The 14962-nt window shown below is 45.3% G+C and overlaps 1 protein-coding gene across 8 annotated transcripts in view; it reads left to right on the top strand.

The window, feature by feature from the left end:
- The window catches only part of MKNK1 (MAPK interacting serine/threonine kinase 1), a 40133-nt gene that overhangs the window by 22834 nt on the left and 2337 nt on the right, over positions 1-14962 (top strand). For 6 of the 8 annotated variants that reach the window (XM_016159090.2, XM_016159089.2, XM_016159087.2 and 3 more), the window contains 8 exons: positions 442-521; positions 2033-2106; positions 4337-4441; positions 7551-7606; positions 10649-10744; positions 12264-12458; positions 13149-13313; positions 14510-14553. In XM_016159090.2, coding sequence (XP_016014576.1) covers positions 442-521; positions 2033-2106; positions 4337-4441; positions 7551-7606; positions 10649-10744; positions 12264-12458; positions 13149-13313; positions 14510-14553 — 815 coding nt within the window. The remainder of the gene's footprint in view (positions 1-441; positions 522-2032; positions 2107-4336; positions 4442-7550; positions 7607-10648; positions 10745-12263; positions 12459-13148; positions 13314-14509; positions 14554-14962) is intronic. The other 2 variants (XM_016159094.2, XM_036233572.1) reach the window with 2 other exon arrangements.

Raw genomic sequence — 14962 nt, 5'->3', positions numbered from 1 at the left:
GCTGGGCTGCGGAGCTTTAGTTCCTCTCCACTGTGTCCTTCGTCCCTCTTACTCTTCCTCCAGCACTAGAAGATCCTTTAGTGGAGCTTATAATTCTTACCCTAAAGGCAGAAAGAAATGCCCTCAGAGTAGGAGCTGGGAGACAGCTCTTAGTCTTGCTGGATGCCTCAGTCTCCCCTGGACAGCTGGGAACAACAACCTCAGAGGCTTCCATGGCATTGTGCTTGGGGAGAGTCACCCAGGCCCAGCCAGGTTGGAAAGCGCATGGGCCAGTCTGTAGCATTACTGACAGAACCACAGTGCCCGTCACTGAAGCCTACTGTAGACTGTGCTTGAAACTGATTTGGGATAAATTTGGCCTTCCGTTCTCCCAGAGGGCTCCTGCTAAGGGGTGTTTTGAAGTCAAGTGGATGTATATGACAGATTTTATTTTTTCTACAGATCATCGAAAAACAAGCGGGGCACAGTCGAAGTAGGGTATTTCGAGAGGTGGAAACACTCTATCAGTGTCAAGGAAACAAGTGAGTAGAGTATAGTGTTGGGTTACTTGCTGCTTCTTTTGGGGGATTCTTGGCCATGGAAAAGGAGGTTATTTCTTACCATCTCCTGACCCCAGGTTTATCTCTCCTTCCCCCACAACTGTGTGTAACTCCTTCCATCTACCAATGTTTAAAAAAAGAGGAGAAAACAGCAACAGCAAAGAAGCCGTCTCCTGTTTTAGGCTAAAACACTACAAATATCAGCAATTCAGGCAAATTAGAAGAGTGAGCCATCCGAATCAGTGCATGGGAAAAAAATAGCTTTCTTTCTTTGAAGTACCTGTAGAAACTAGGTGAGAATTGTGAGAACTATTAAGAGTATTTGCTGCTGTTTCCTGTTCTTAGGGTCGTCACATATGTGCAGCTACTAATGAGGGTCCTGAGACCTGGCCTGACCCTCTGTGCTTGATAACTGGGCCAAGGTGCTCTCCAGCCCTGTTCTAGTCTGCTGACCACCAGCTCCAACTGAGTGGCTCTCCCTCTGTGGCTTTAAATCAGGGTCACCTCTAAGACTCCGCTTCCCCCTCTCTTTCCCTCCATGGCAGGGTCAGCTGGGAGCCAGTGGCCTGGTATTGATGGCTTTGTCATTAAGCCTGGAGGATGGGGGCGGCTGTTGATTTAACTCCAGGCACTGCCTCTACAATCTTCTTTCAAATTAGGCCATTTTGGCCATCTTATTTGGACGCCTTCACACAGTAAAAGCCTGGTGTCTCCCAAAGTGGTCAGCATTTTTTTATGAGGGACAGATTTTTATTTTCAGCCCTGCAGCTTCTGAGTTCAGCATTAGAGACGCTACTTGGTTTATTTCGTTCTTTAAAAGAAAAAAAGCCCCCAACACCTTCGCTATCCAGGCTGGTGGCTTCCCTACTGAGTTACAAGACGACCTTGTTAGCAGAGCACAGTAATGCTCAGGCAGACAGAGAGTGCTCACCGGGGAAGGCCACAAGTGCTACGGTGGCCAGGAATGCGGCCGTTTCATTAAGCAGCGCTTAGCAGTTAGGGTCTAGCGGTGCCCACGTTAGGCCCCAAGTCTATTTGACAGATGTTTCCATTTTCTCCAGGCAATGTAAATACTGCCCCGTGATTTATGGGCAAGAGGGAGGGCAAGTAATTATTTGCTGCTTGCCTCCAGGACACACACCTACTATTCAGTGTTATTAGCCGCAATTGCTTCCAGTCGGCTGCAGATTTTATTCAGTTTAATGTGACCGGGACTTTTTTATAACTCTACCTAGTGGGTTTTAGGGTTGGGGTTTGACAGCACAGACTTGGTGAAAACACCAGAGACTAAACATTATGGAAAGATAAGGTGACCCGAATCTCGCTAACACCATTGGCTACTTCTCAAACATGGGTCTTTAATAAGCATTCTGATTTCATGTCGATTTCTGCCCTGCCACTGGGTGTTGTGTATTTTTTTCATTGTATATTTGTAAGTGAGCTTTAATATATAATACCTTTTTCCCTTTCCTCCTATTTTTTCCCTTTTTAAGGAACATTTTGGAGCTGATTGAGTTCTTTGAAGATGACGCAAGGTTTTACTTGGTCTTTGAGAAATTACAAGGAGGTACTTACTACTGAGTATGTGTTTGGACTTCTGATTAACACCCAGGGTGGTGATCATCCATCATGAATCCTAGAGACTTCTAAAACGAGTCAAGCTAATAAAAAGGATGAAGGACTTAAAACTGCCCTTGATTTGGGAGAAGGGAGGCCGGAGGGAAGGATGATAATTAGCATTTTGCAGAGCTTAGAATGTCACCTGTATGGGCATTCTATAAAAGCCTTCTCATTATAATAGGACTCATATATAGATACATGTAGTAATCAATTTTATCAATCCATTGTTTTGACACATTCACTGTTTAACTAAATTAATTGTGGGGTGGAAGTTCTTGCATACATTGTGAAGTCCAGAAAAGCTCATAAGGGAGAGGAGGGTCCCATTGTTTAGGACACAGACCCAGGACAGACAAGAAGCCTGAGAGTATACCATCCTTCAGATGGAAAGATGCCATTCTTGACCATCGCCCACACACATAGTCACCAGGGTGTATATTGAGGTGGTTTTTCTGACAAAGAGAAGGGAATAGAGAAGGCTTTGTTCTCTCTGTCGCTCACCCAAACCTAGGACACGTTTACGAGGTGAAAGGGAAGATGTCTGAAGCTGAGTGGAGGGCTACATGGAGGGGTTTCAGTGGCTAAGAGAGCGTGCTTTGGAAACCACCAAAGCTAAGTTTAACTCTAGCTCTATCACTTACTAGTCATGCGACCTTGGGCAAATCACTTAACATTTCCAGACAGTATGCTCTCATCTGTAAAACAGGGATAATGGCAGCACCTACCTCCTTGGGATCCTGTGAAGGTTAAATGAGATAATTCGTATAAAGTGCTTGTTAGCACAGTGCCCAGTAAGCACTACAGATTCAATAAATGTCAGCTGTTAGTATTATTAAAGCAATTGGGTATGCTAGGGGCTATCTTAGAAGTATGTAGAATGTTATCTTCTACCTTCCCTTTTAAAAAATTTGAAAATAAGGGACTCACTACAGTAGAACCAGCCTGAGATCTAGCCAGGAGCCAGTTTTCTGGGAATGATCGCTACTGTGTTGAGATCCTGTGACTGTTTAATCTGGCAAGTGAAAGATCTTTCAGCCCCTCTCCCTGCCAAAAGCCAGAGATAATAAGTAAACAGGTGCCATTTTTACGACACAGGGATGACACCTTCAGTCCAGAAATACTGGCTTCCAGTAGTGAGCATAGACCACGTGGAGCCAAGCCATGTGTTCGTGCCTGTGCCGTGCCAACAACGTTAGGGCTGTTAATTACATGTTCGAAATGCTAGGTGCAGCTGGGCTCACCTGTAACCGTATCGCTCAGAGTGGGCCAGACTCAGAGTAAAGAGAGTGTGGTTGGCTCAGGGCAAACCCACCACCACAGTGCTCGGGCCACAAGTCCTGCCGAGGGGATATCTGCACAGGTTCCGAGGCCAGACTTATTTGGCTTATGTCCTCATGCCACCACTCGCTGGTGTGTGACCTTGAGCAAGTTGCTTAACCATTTTTGGCTTCAGGTTTCCCATCTATAAAATGAGGATAACTATTTTGTGTGAGTCTAAGGTAATCTACGTAAAGAGTATTACACAGTAATACTTGGCACATAGGAACTACTCAATAAATGTTAGCCAACAAAATTTACTTGGTCTTTGAGAAATTCCAAGGAGGTACTCACTGATGAGTATGTGTTTGGACTGCTGATTAAAGCCTAGGTGACGATCATCCATCATTAATCCCAGAGACTTCTAAAACGAGTTACCAGCAAAATAATAAGGAAAATTCAAAGGGGAAAACAGTCTTTTTTCCTCTCTTTTTCTAGAGCCTTACATATCCAGTGAGGGTGTGGTATTTCTGTATGAAAGCTTGTGCTCTTATTTGGATCTGAGATCAGATGCAGAGGAGAAAAAGTTCCTATAGAGAGGCACCCAACCCTATGTTGATTCATTTTTACTTCTTTTTGATTTCAGAAGCCAAATCTTCCCCAATGGCATTCATATTTTTGATTATTAAAATAGTTGTTCTCACGCTCCTCTGTACAAGTATAGAAGATAGCAGTTCAGTTCTTTTCCGTCCAGTTTTGTGCTGGTACCTCCTGCGTACCAGGAGCCACACTTGGTGCTGGATATTTAGTGATGAGTAAGCCTATGTCCCCACCCCCAAACCTGTAGAAACTTGGCCTCTGAGAAGTTATACTTAGTAGAGCCTGAAAAGGCATTCCTCTGTGACCCCTCTGTTCCCCAGGTTCCATCCTGACCCACATCCAGAAGCAGAAGCACTTCAATGAGCGAGAAGCCAGCCGAGTGGTACGAGATGTTGCTGCTGCCCTTGACTTCCTACACAACAAAGGTGAGCCAAGCTTTTGCCTTGGTGAGTGGGCTGGGCTGGCTAGCCTCTGGGAACAAAGGGAGAGGAGGAGGCCAGGCAGAGGGCTGGGCCAGGAGCTGGTGCAACTGGCAGGCCCACCCATGAGGGTGTGAGGTCAAGCTGAAGTGGCTCCCAGGCTTCTGATGTGGATGATGGTTGGATGTGGAGCTATTAAGAAGAATGGGGATACAAAAGAAAGAACAGGGATGAAAAACAATAAACTTCATGTTGATTAAGGTATGTGTGTAGGTGTGTGGATAGGGATGATTATCTTTTCCTTTCCTAATGAATGCAAAACATCTATAATACGACCATTCTAGTATAAATATTTGGGCGTTATTCCTTCTAGTCTTTTAAAATACATCACCTGTATCTCTCTTTTCAAGATTGGTATAATAGCATATATATAGTTTGATATCTTCTTCAGAGGGAGTGGAAAATGCATCTTTCTGTTAACAGAAAATGCATCGTTCCGTTGAACGTCACAATGGTAAATGGCAGGTTGCTATTGAATTACACTTTGGTTTGCAGTCCTTATCTAGTATTGATTATTTAAGAACTTTTGTAGTAAATTAAATCTTGCAAATGAGGTAGTTTTTCATTTCCATAAATATGTTTAACTATTACATACATTTTTAAAAATTTGTTGAACAGCAAGGCCATGGAAAAAATAAATTCTGGCTTTAACATTCTGCCAGCTATGTGCTCCTGCTCAGTAATAATGCCTACCCCACAGACTTATGGTGAGAACCGAGAGAGAACTATATTATCAACAGTAGTTAATACTTACATAACTTGTGATGTGCTAGGCACTGTCCTAAGCCATTCATTTGTACTAACTAGCTTACATAATTCTGTGTGTCCTGTGTATGTTTGGTATATGTATAAGAGAGTTGGGGGATAGCGCCTGGCACATAGTACATAGTTCTTCAATAATGTTATTTCCTCCGCCCTTATCCTCCACCAGGCAGTAAGCATTTTTATTCCTAATATTAATTCCCTTAAAGTAAAGCATTCTGCCTGGTAGGAGAATGGGGGTGGAGTGAATAATTTGCGACTTAGCTCTGCTTCATTCACTTTTGTGGATAGTGGCAGCCACCTTGGTTGTGAATGCCCAGGACCACTTGTAGGCACACTGTTCACACACCCCACCTTGTGCCAGCAGTGTAGTGCAGACTGGTGTGGCCTGCGTGGGGGAGTTTCATGCTCCCTGATTCCACCTCGTTTCCTCCAATGGCTGGAGAGAGCTCTGCAAACTGCCAGTACCCATGTTCGGGGCCTGACTTGCACATGGGATGAAAATTCCTAGAAGGGGGTGTCTATACTTTCCACAGCATGATGAATAGCAGGAGCTCTGTTTCTGAAAGCTGGGATGCATGTAGGTAACACCTGCCTGACAAAGATTTACAACTGCTGCCCAAGCTGCCTCTGTAGATTGCAAAACTGGGTCATGCTTTTTACAAGATCCATACCTTAGAGGGGGGTAAAGGTGGTTTTGTTTTTTATTTATTTATTTATTTTTTTGCGAGAGTGCGCTAAAGGGAACAGGCTGGTGGTGTCTTAGGAGTTCTGAAGTGCTTGTTAACATCTAGCTGGCCAGCTGCCCATGTGCCTAGAAGTTGGAGATGAAAAACGATTTCCAGCTGAACTTGGCTGTTTTCTAAATAACTTCACACTGGAAAGATGAATTGGGCAAGAATGGGTCAGCCCAGAAACAAGCTCTGTACCTTTAAATACTGGACACACTGCAGCTTAACCTCTGGGAAATGAACCAGAGCAGCTCGATGGCTGGTGTGCTCATGGAGGCAGGCCCATTATTACACATGGCTCTCAGCTCTCAGGCTGGGGGACAACTGGGCCATCGGCACCTATTTGGAGAGCAAGGTTCCATGTGTGGCTCGTGATCCTTCTGTGGGAGCACTTGCCGTAATGGAAAATATCTTTCACTTTTAGTGCGGCGAGCTGTAGCCCAACTCAATTTGTGCAGCCTGGACTGAGGTGCTCTGGGTTCTCATTCAATTAGGTGAATGATGAAGTCACTGAGCCTGCTGGAGCTCAGGTTTTTCCTTTCTACTGAAGGGCCTTGGTGGCCTGAGCCTCCACCTCCTACTAGGCAGTTGGAGGGCTGCCTGAGAAGTTAGTCATTGTAGAGTTTTAGTGAAGCAGATTCTGCTTTTCCCTGTTACTTCGGGGATCTTCTGCTGCTTTCCAGTACTTCCAAGCAGTAGAGGTCTGGGTTTTGCTTGGCTTTGCAGCCCTTCTCTCTCTGCACTGTACATTCTGCAGGAGGAAGGAGGACTGAGATGTTACTGTGTCCGCCACTAGAACTCCATGACCCCTATGAGTTGATTCTTCATCTGTGTCTTCAGTTAGAAGGTGGTTTTTCCTCAGGTGCCTTCTTGGCCCGGTCAGCAGCTTTTAACCCCTCATGAAGTCAGCTACGATCTGCAGTTTCCTTTGGGAGGGCTGGCCAAAATGCAAGGGAGCTTCTCTTAACAGCACCCTCGGACCAAAGCAGTCTTTGCTGTGCTTCTGGCTGGACTGTCTTGGACATGCAGAGCAGGAGAGAAGGGAATCAGACAGGCTTGGGAGATTTGTTCACTAACACTTGATCCTCTGAACATTCAGGGAGTCCCACTGAAGGAATCATTTTTTTTTAAATCGGCCACACGAGAAGAAATGAGGTAGAGCAGTCTCAGCCCCCTGAGATGCTCTTAAACAAGACACTCATTATTTCTGCATTGCTGTTCCAAGCATGGCCATTTGCAGAGCTCTTTGCTCTCTGCTTCATATTAGGCTTCTTATTCTTAGTGTCCCTGCGGTGCTGAGAGGTAGGCTGGCTGGGATTCATTTAGCCCTTCTTATCCCTGCCCGATTCTAAAGCTTCTGCTTCAAAAGAACTTGCAGAATCAACTGCGCTCTTGGTTTGTGTCTCTGGTTACTTCTGCCTCCTGCAGCTCGTTGACTTTTTAATGTACCATAATTGAGAATTAATCTGCGAACAACAGCATTTGGAAAAAATTAATTGTGTGTGGAATGTTTGATAATTATGTTCACATGTTAACTATTTCTTTGCTCTTTGTCGTTTCAGGCATTGCTCACCGTGATCTGAAGCCAGAAAATATATTGTGTGAATCTCCAGAAAAGGTACCTAGGGCCCCACTTAAGATGTTACAGTTTTTACGCTGATGCAAGAAAGCCACCCTTGCTTTCAATTACAGGTCGTTAGCAGTCCTCTCAGCCTCAGGTACCAACTTGAACTGGTTATTATGGACATGTGAGAATGTTATACTTAATGTGTGGTGCTTCTGCATTCCAAGTGGAGTTAATCCTTGTCCCTTCTTTGCTGTTTTCAGCAGTGCGATGGGCTTAAGCCTGAGAGTTTGTAAAATATATATGAGACCCGCACAAAGGAATGTTTTCTAGTCCAGTGCACTACCTTTAGAGCAGTGGATGGGAGTCATAAACAACAATTCAATCTAATATGAAGCAAATCTCTGCCTATAAATGTTTATGTCATGGTATATAGGGCAGCTGGTGTCTACCACTAGACATGTAATTAGGAAACAAGTTCTTGAAAAGGGTTTCTATTTCCATTTTTATTGCCCATTAAAAAGAAATACTTGATATTGAACAAATGCCACCTATTGTAAACTTTCCTTTAACTCAGTCTACTAGTAAAGGTTAGTGTTTGTATTTCCATAGGCATGTATGAATTTGACAAATTCCATGTTTATTAGGAGGGATTTAGGTCCTGGTGATTTCAGTGGCCCACATTCATAGTTCTGTGTGTGTATACGTGTGCATATGAATGAACACATGTGCCTTGGTCCGAATTAAAGGATAGCCCATAAACGAAGAATGGCTATGAGTGAATATGTGAGTCAGCCTGCTACTTACAACGTTTGTGGGGAATAGTAATGTATTAGCTCAAATAAGATCTTATGACTTCCTGCCAGTAGCTCTGGCATTAAACTTTATAATTTGTCATTATTATCATTATGGTTATTAATAATAATTATCGTTAACATTTCTTGAGTGCTTACATTGTGCCAGCACTAATACTTATTAGGTATTTATAAAATCTAATGAGGTATATACTATTATTATCTTCATTTTATTAATGAGGAACTGAAGCTTTGACAGATTAAGAAACTTGCCCAAAGTCACTCTGCTGATAACTAGTATAGGTTAAAACTAAGGTAGTCTGACCTCAGAACTCCCTGGGTTCTCTGAATTACTCTGTCACATTACCTCTGGTTTACAGTGTACTTACATGTTCTTGGTTTCATTTGATCTTCAAGGCTTAGATCTGTTGCCCCTTTTTTATGGTTGAAAAACTAAAATTAAGAGACATTGAGTATCAAAAGACATTATCAAGAAAATAAAAAAGACAACTCACAGAATGGGAGAAGAAAATTTGCAAGTTATATATCTGATAAGAGTTTAAAATCTAAAATATATAAAGAACTTCTAAAACTCAACATCAAAAAGACAATCCAATTTAAAAATGGGCAAAGAACTTGAACAGACATTTCTCCAAAGAAGATATACAAATGGCCAATAAGCACGTGAAAAGATGCTCAGCATCTTTAGTCGTTAGGGAAATGCAAATCAAAATCACAGTGAGCTACAACCTCACACTTACTAGGATGGTTATAATAAAAAATAATAATGACAAAGGAAAATAACAAATGTTGATGAGGATGTGGAGAAATTTGGAATCCTTGTATATTGCTGGTGGGAATGTAAAATGGTGCAGCCTCTGTGGAAAACAGTTTGGTAGTTCCTCAAAAAGCTAAGGAGAATTATCCTACCACTCAGCAATTCCACACCTATGTATATACTCAAAATAATTGAAAACAGAGACTTGAACACAGTGTTCATTTGAGCATTTTCACAAGCCAAAAGCTGGAAACAAGCCAAGGTGTCCAAAAGATGATTGGATCAACAAAATGTGGGTTTATACATGCGATGGAATATTGCTCAGCTGCAAAACAGAATGATTTTCTGATATATGCTACAATGTGGATGAACCTTGAGAACATTACAAATGAACTAAGCCAGACATAAAAGGACAAATATTGTGTGATTCCACTTATATGAAATATCTGGAATAGGCAAATTCACAGAGATGGAAAGTAGATTAGATGCTACTGAGACTGGGAAGAGGCAGGAATGGGGAGTCATTGCTTAATGGGTACAACATTTCTGTTTGGGATGATGGGAAAGTTTTGGAAACAGATATCAGTAATGGTTGTACAACAGTGTGAGTGTGATTAATGCCACTGAATTGTACACTTAAAAATGGTTAAAATGACAGATTTCATGTTATATATATTTTACCACAATAAAAAAAAAAAAGAGGCTAAGTGAAAAAGAAAGGAGAATACAAGAGAAAGAAAAAGGAGAGAAAGGTAGAGGGAGGGAAGAAGGTAAGAAGGAAAGAAAGAGAAGTTGAGAGACTTGTCCAGGCTTCCCCAACAGGTAAATGTCTGAGCCGGAACTCACAGAACCAGCATTTTTCACTCACTCACTGTGCTGCTTCTGCCACACAAGCTGTCCTCACGTGTGGTTGGCTCCAGAGATGACTCGTGCTGTCTGTGAGCTCAGGTGGAGCACTCAATTCTGGTGGGCTTGGCTGCTATGTCACTTCCTGCAGTGACCAGCCATCCCAGTTTGCTCGGGCCTGAGGGGTTTCCTCAGGAACACAGGACTTTCCGTGCTTAAACCAACAAAGTCCCAAGCAAGCAAAGACAAGCTGGTCCCTCAGCCACCTGAGGTAGTCAAGGGTTTTACTCAAAATTCCTTCGTCCTCTGTGAATGGGCTGCAGAGTTTTGCAGGAATACATACGAACTTCTCTAGGTTCTGTGTTGTACCCCACACCTTCATTTGTCAGCAAGAGTTTAATAGGCTTTCTACTTATTTTATACTAAATTCACAACGGTCTGAAACCATGTAGTACACACATTTTCTCTTAGTCGAGAAATAAGGGAAGAGGACATCTTAGGATAAATCCTCAGGTGATTCCTACCTAACCTGAAGAGAGTAAACATGACCTGACAGGTACAGCCGGGCTTCAGTGTGGCAGCCACGCAACTATGTACCCACATAATCCCATTGGTCTCCTCATGCATGCCCTCTGGTTTCTTTTATTTGTAATTGTTGCTTTCTGCTTTCCTTTTCAGGTGTCCCCAGTGAAAATCTGTGACTTTGACTTGGGAAGTGGAGTGAAATTGAATAACTCCTGCACCCCCATAACCACACCAGAGCTGACCACTCCAGTATGTGCCACCTCCTTCTGAGCTTCTATACATTGGGAGTGCCCCGACCCAAAGCTCCGGAGTCCAGAACAGAGGGCTAAGGAAGGAAAAGCGAGTGTATCTATACCTTCCTGCTGCCTGAGTTGCCATTTGGCTCACTGCTCTGTACTGATAACACCCTCCTTGCCCCAGTGCTTAGTTGCTAATGAAACTGACATTAGAGCTTTTAGCCTAGGGTGGGCCCTCTGCAAGTGACGAGACAAATTGTATCTACAAGAACAGGCTGAGCCCCGACTCCTATTCTGAGCCCCGACATGTGTTAGCTCTGAGAGACCCATTCCACTGCCAGAGTTGTGGCACATCACCTTGCGATGGAGGATAGGGAGTGTGGTCTGTCTGTGGTGAGAGCTGAGAGGTCCCGGGCTCTCCGCACGTAGGCTCGCTTGGTCCCGGTTGTCCTCTTGCTTCTCTCACTTAACACTCCATACCCAGATGGTGCTGCTGGGAGCTACTTCTTCCTAAGACGTCTTTGTACATACTCAATATGCTATAATTATTGTGATTCTTTTGAGATTTACATGTTTCATAAGTGAATGTTCCTAATAACCTTTTTTTAAGGTTATTGGAATATACTCATGTCTGATTCTAAGTAACATTATAGAAATGTTTGTGTATTAGCTTTTTACAACACTGAGCTACCTTGTTCTCATGGTCATTAACTCTAATTGCCAATAACAGAGAAAATGTTCTTTCTCTACTTACCATCTTTCCATCAAATTAGTTGTGTGTGATGAAGGGGGAGGGTGTCTCTTGGCGAACCTGAAATGATAAAGAGGGGAGCGAAAAGAATTTTTTTTTGTTTTGGTCGGCAGTTTTCTATGCAAGGATGGGAGGAAGGAATCCTGGATCCCGGGTTTGCCACTGCTGTGCTTAAACAAATCCATGTCCCATTCTAGTCCTTGTTTTTCCCCATCTATAAATGGGAGGAGCAGGGAGAGTGGATTTGTTCTGAGAGCTCTCCTAGCTTTGATGGTCTCTTAATTCTAAATCCTTATACTTTTTTTGCTCTAAGCCAGCAGGGAAACTTGGCAGGACTTCACTTTAAGAAATCCTTGCTTTATGGAATTAATCTCCACAGATCTCCCTCCCAGAGCCATGCTTCTGACATGTTAAATACCTGTGCATTAAATGACTGTTTACAGAGTGCTGAGGCAGGGAGAGATTCCTGGAACTTCTGGACCAAGGGTCTCTGCTTCCTGGAGAAGGACCTGAAAAGATAAGAAGGTGGCCTCCTAACTAGTCACAAGGATCATGGGGAATGATAGGACCCAGTTACTAAATGTTCAGTTGGCCCAGCTTTTCTAAGCTCCTTGGTGGCATCAGGCGAGCTCTCTGGCCGGCCTTCCTGACAGCGTCTTGCTCTTTAACTCTGTCCTCTTGCTTAAGTGCCATTTCATTCTTCCCTTTGCCATCCTCTCTCCTTATGACCAAGCCTCTCTCTTCTCTGCCACTTCCTCCTCCCCAACCCTGGCCTCCACAGTGCGGCTCTGCAGAATACATGGCCCCTGAGGTGGTAGAGGTCTTCACAGAGGAGGCCACTTTTTATGACAAGCGCTGTGACCTGTGGAGCCTGGGCGTGGTCCTCTACATCATGCTGAGTGGCTACCCCCCCTTTGTCGGTCACTGTGGGGCCGACTGTGGCTGGGACCGGGGAGAGGTGTGCAGGGTGTGCCAGGTGAGTGGAGCCCCATGACCCATGGCAGAGGGCTGGCTGGGTGGCAGCATGGTTGCGGGATGCTGAGCAGGTCTGGGCTTTGGGGTTGTTCCTGATCTGGAAACGTGTAGATAGAGCCCCTTCCCTCTCTGTCCCAGGGCAGCCACAAGGTGAAATAGAGATAATAGGGCATTTTGCCTGGCTAGGAGTTCAGAAAGGGTTGCTAGAGAAGGCCATACCTGAGGTTGAGCCTGAAAGGATGAATCTTAACCTCAGGGGAAGAGGGGCAAGAAATACAAGTAGAAGAAAAGATACAAGCAAAAGACGCAGAGGTCTGTAAGAGTCGCGTGTATAGAGGGAAGAAGAGTGACCGTGTGATGGTGGTGGGAGGCGAGACCTGACGGGTTGCCCGGAGCCCACTCATGGAGGGCCCTGTGTAAAGGGCCGAGAAATTCAGGCTTTGCTCTCTCGTTGATACTTCCTATATATCACCCACCCAGTCCTCCAGGAGCATAGCCATCCCAGCCCACCAAGGGCATTCTGTGCGGTTTGATGGGTTAGGGGAGAGTGGGGAGTCTGGAGAGGGCCCTGATCTGTGGCATACCCCAGCTTCAACTGAGGTTGTTTGGACCCAGGTGACCAGATCAATGACAGGTATATCCGGCCAATCCCCTGGCCCGTGTGGCCTCAGGAGACATCTTCTTTACCTAGAACAAGCTGTTTGAGAGCATCCAGGAAGGCAAGTATGAGTTTCCTGACAAAGACTGGGCACACATCTCCAGTGAGGCCAAAGACCTCATCTCCAAGCTCCTGGTTCGAGATGCGAAGCACAGACTGAGCGCTGCCCAAGTTCTGCAGCACCCATGGGTACAGGGGGTGAGTGACCCAAGGAGAGGTGGTGTTCCACCCCCTCAGGCCTGCATCATAGCCATGAGGAAGCTCTTATACCCAGGTAGCTCACCTCAAATGGAGGGAGATTGTATGGCAGCTTTAATTCTTGTACACGTAGGATGAACTGACTCCTAACTCAGCCGCAGACTGAGTCCCGTACTGGTGGTCATGGACTTAACTCTAACCTGAGCCATAGACCAAGCCCCTAGCTCACCCATGCCTCTCTGGAACAGACAGAGGCCTCTGGGGGATTCAGCACATGCATCTCACTATTGGCAGAGGCACTCAGCCCAAGAAGCAGCCCAGTGTCGCTGGGGCCGGTAGCGCCGTCGCCTTGTATGTAAAGATCATTAGCTAAGAAGCAAGGCCTCACTGCCCTGCTTGCTGCATGGCTGCACTAGGGGCACATCTGTTCTCTTTGTGGTTCTGGGGTCTCGGTATAGTTTGCCCAAAAGGCACATGGTGGCTTTTTACCCAAACTAAAGATCTTAGTCTTCACTAGAAAACATTTTTAACCATCTTCCTTGGTTAGTTATGGGCCTTGACCTGTGCCCTTCCAAGGGGTCTGCCAGACCTCCTGGGATTCACTGTGTCCCCTCGACCCGCCAGGCCCTAGCCAGCCTCAGTGGTCTTGGCAGCCCCATGTTACAGGTGGGGACCCAACCCAAGAGTCTCTAAGTGGATAAATCTCAGCCACCCGAGTTGCTGTCTCTACTGTGCACCCCCCATATTCCAGACACTGGTAATAGTGGGACAAGTAAGACCCAGTCCCTGTCTTCATGGGGAGAAGGAGACGAGAATAAATGACAAGATAGTGTGACAGGTACTTATCAAAAGTACTAGGTGCACCAAAGGACAAGGACCCACCTGTGCTTGGGGCAGGGAAGTGGCAGGGAAGGGGGAATATCTCACAGTGAGCAGAGACCCTAGAGCTGGTCTTGGAGGATGATTAAGACTTTGCTAGGCAAAAAGAGGGCTCTCCATACAGAGGGAGCTTGGTTGGGGGCTGTTCCTCTCTCTTGCTCTCTCCTTGGAAAGTCTGACCCTGCAGGTAAGCCTGGCCAAGCCCCCGTGCTGGGCCAGAGCCCGTAGTAACCTACCCACTCTGCGCTGGCATGGGTGGGGGCAGCTCTTGAAGGAGGGAGCAGCACTTACCCACACATCTGTCCTTCCCATTCTAGCAAGCTCCAGAAAGGGGACTCCCCACGCCGCAAGTCCTCCAGAGGTAAATGCCACAACCACCAGCGCCTTTCCTTCTTTGGCTTGTTGACTTTGTCTCAGCCACATTGGGGTGGAAGTGGGGGATGGGGAGCTCATCTCTGAGCTCAGATCTCCTCTTCCTGAAGGGACTAGCCTGCCTTCTCCCCACTTCTATTCTCTTTACTCCCTGCAAGAGATCTGTCTCCCTCTCTTCTCTTCTCTTCTTTTACGCTGATAGCTTCCCCTGTCTTCAAGCACCTACAAGGCCGCCCCTCCTTGTGCTGTGTGCAAGAGAAAAACCTGTCTTGCATATCCCCTTGATCCTAACGGGAAATCATCATTTGTAGCCCAAAGACAGACCCTATTTGTGGGTTACTCACACCAAGGTTTCTTTCTGCTGCTATAGGTTGGTGAAAGGAGCAGAAATCAGGGGC

Source organism: Rousettus aegyptiacus, unplaced genomic scaffold, assembly GCF_014176215.1.
Source record: "Rousettus aegyptiacus isolate mRouAeg1 unplaced genomic scaffold, mRouAeg1.p scaffold_m13_p_1, whole genome shotgun sequence".
NCBI classification, from domain to species: domain Eukaryota; kingdom Metazoa; phylum Chordata; class Mammalia; order Chiroptera; family Pteropodidae; genus Rousettus; species Rousettus aegyptiacus.
Note: the sequence above shows the minus strand (reverse complement) of the source record. Positions and strands in the feature narration are given on the sequence as shown.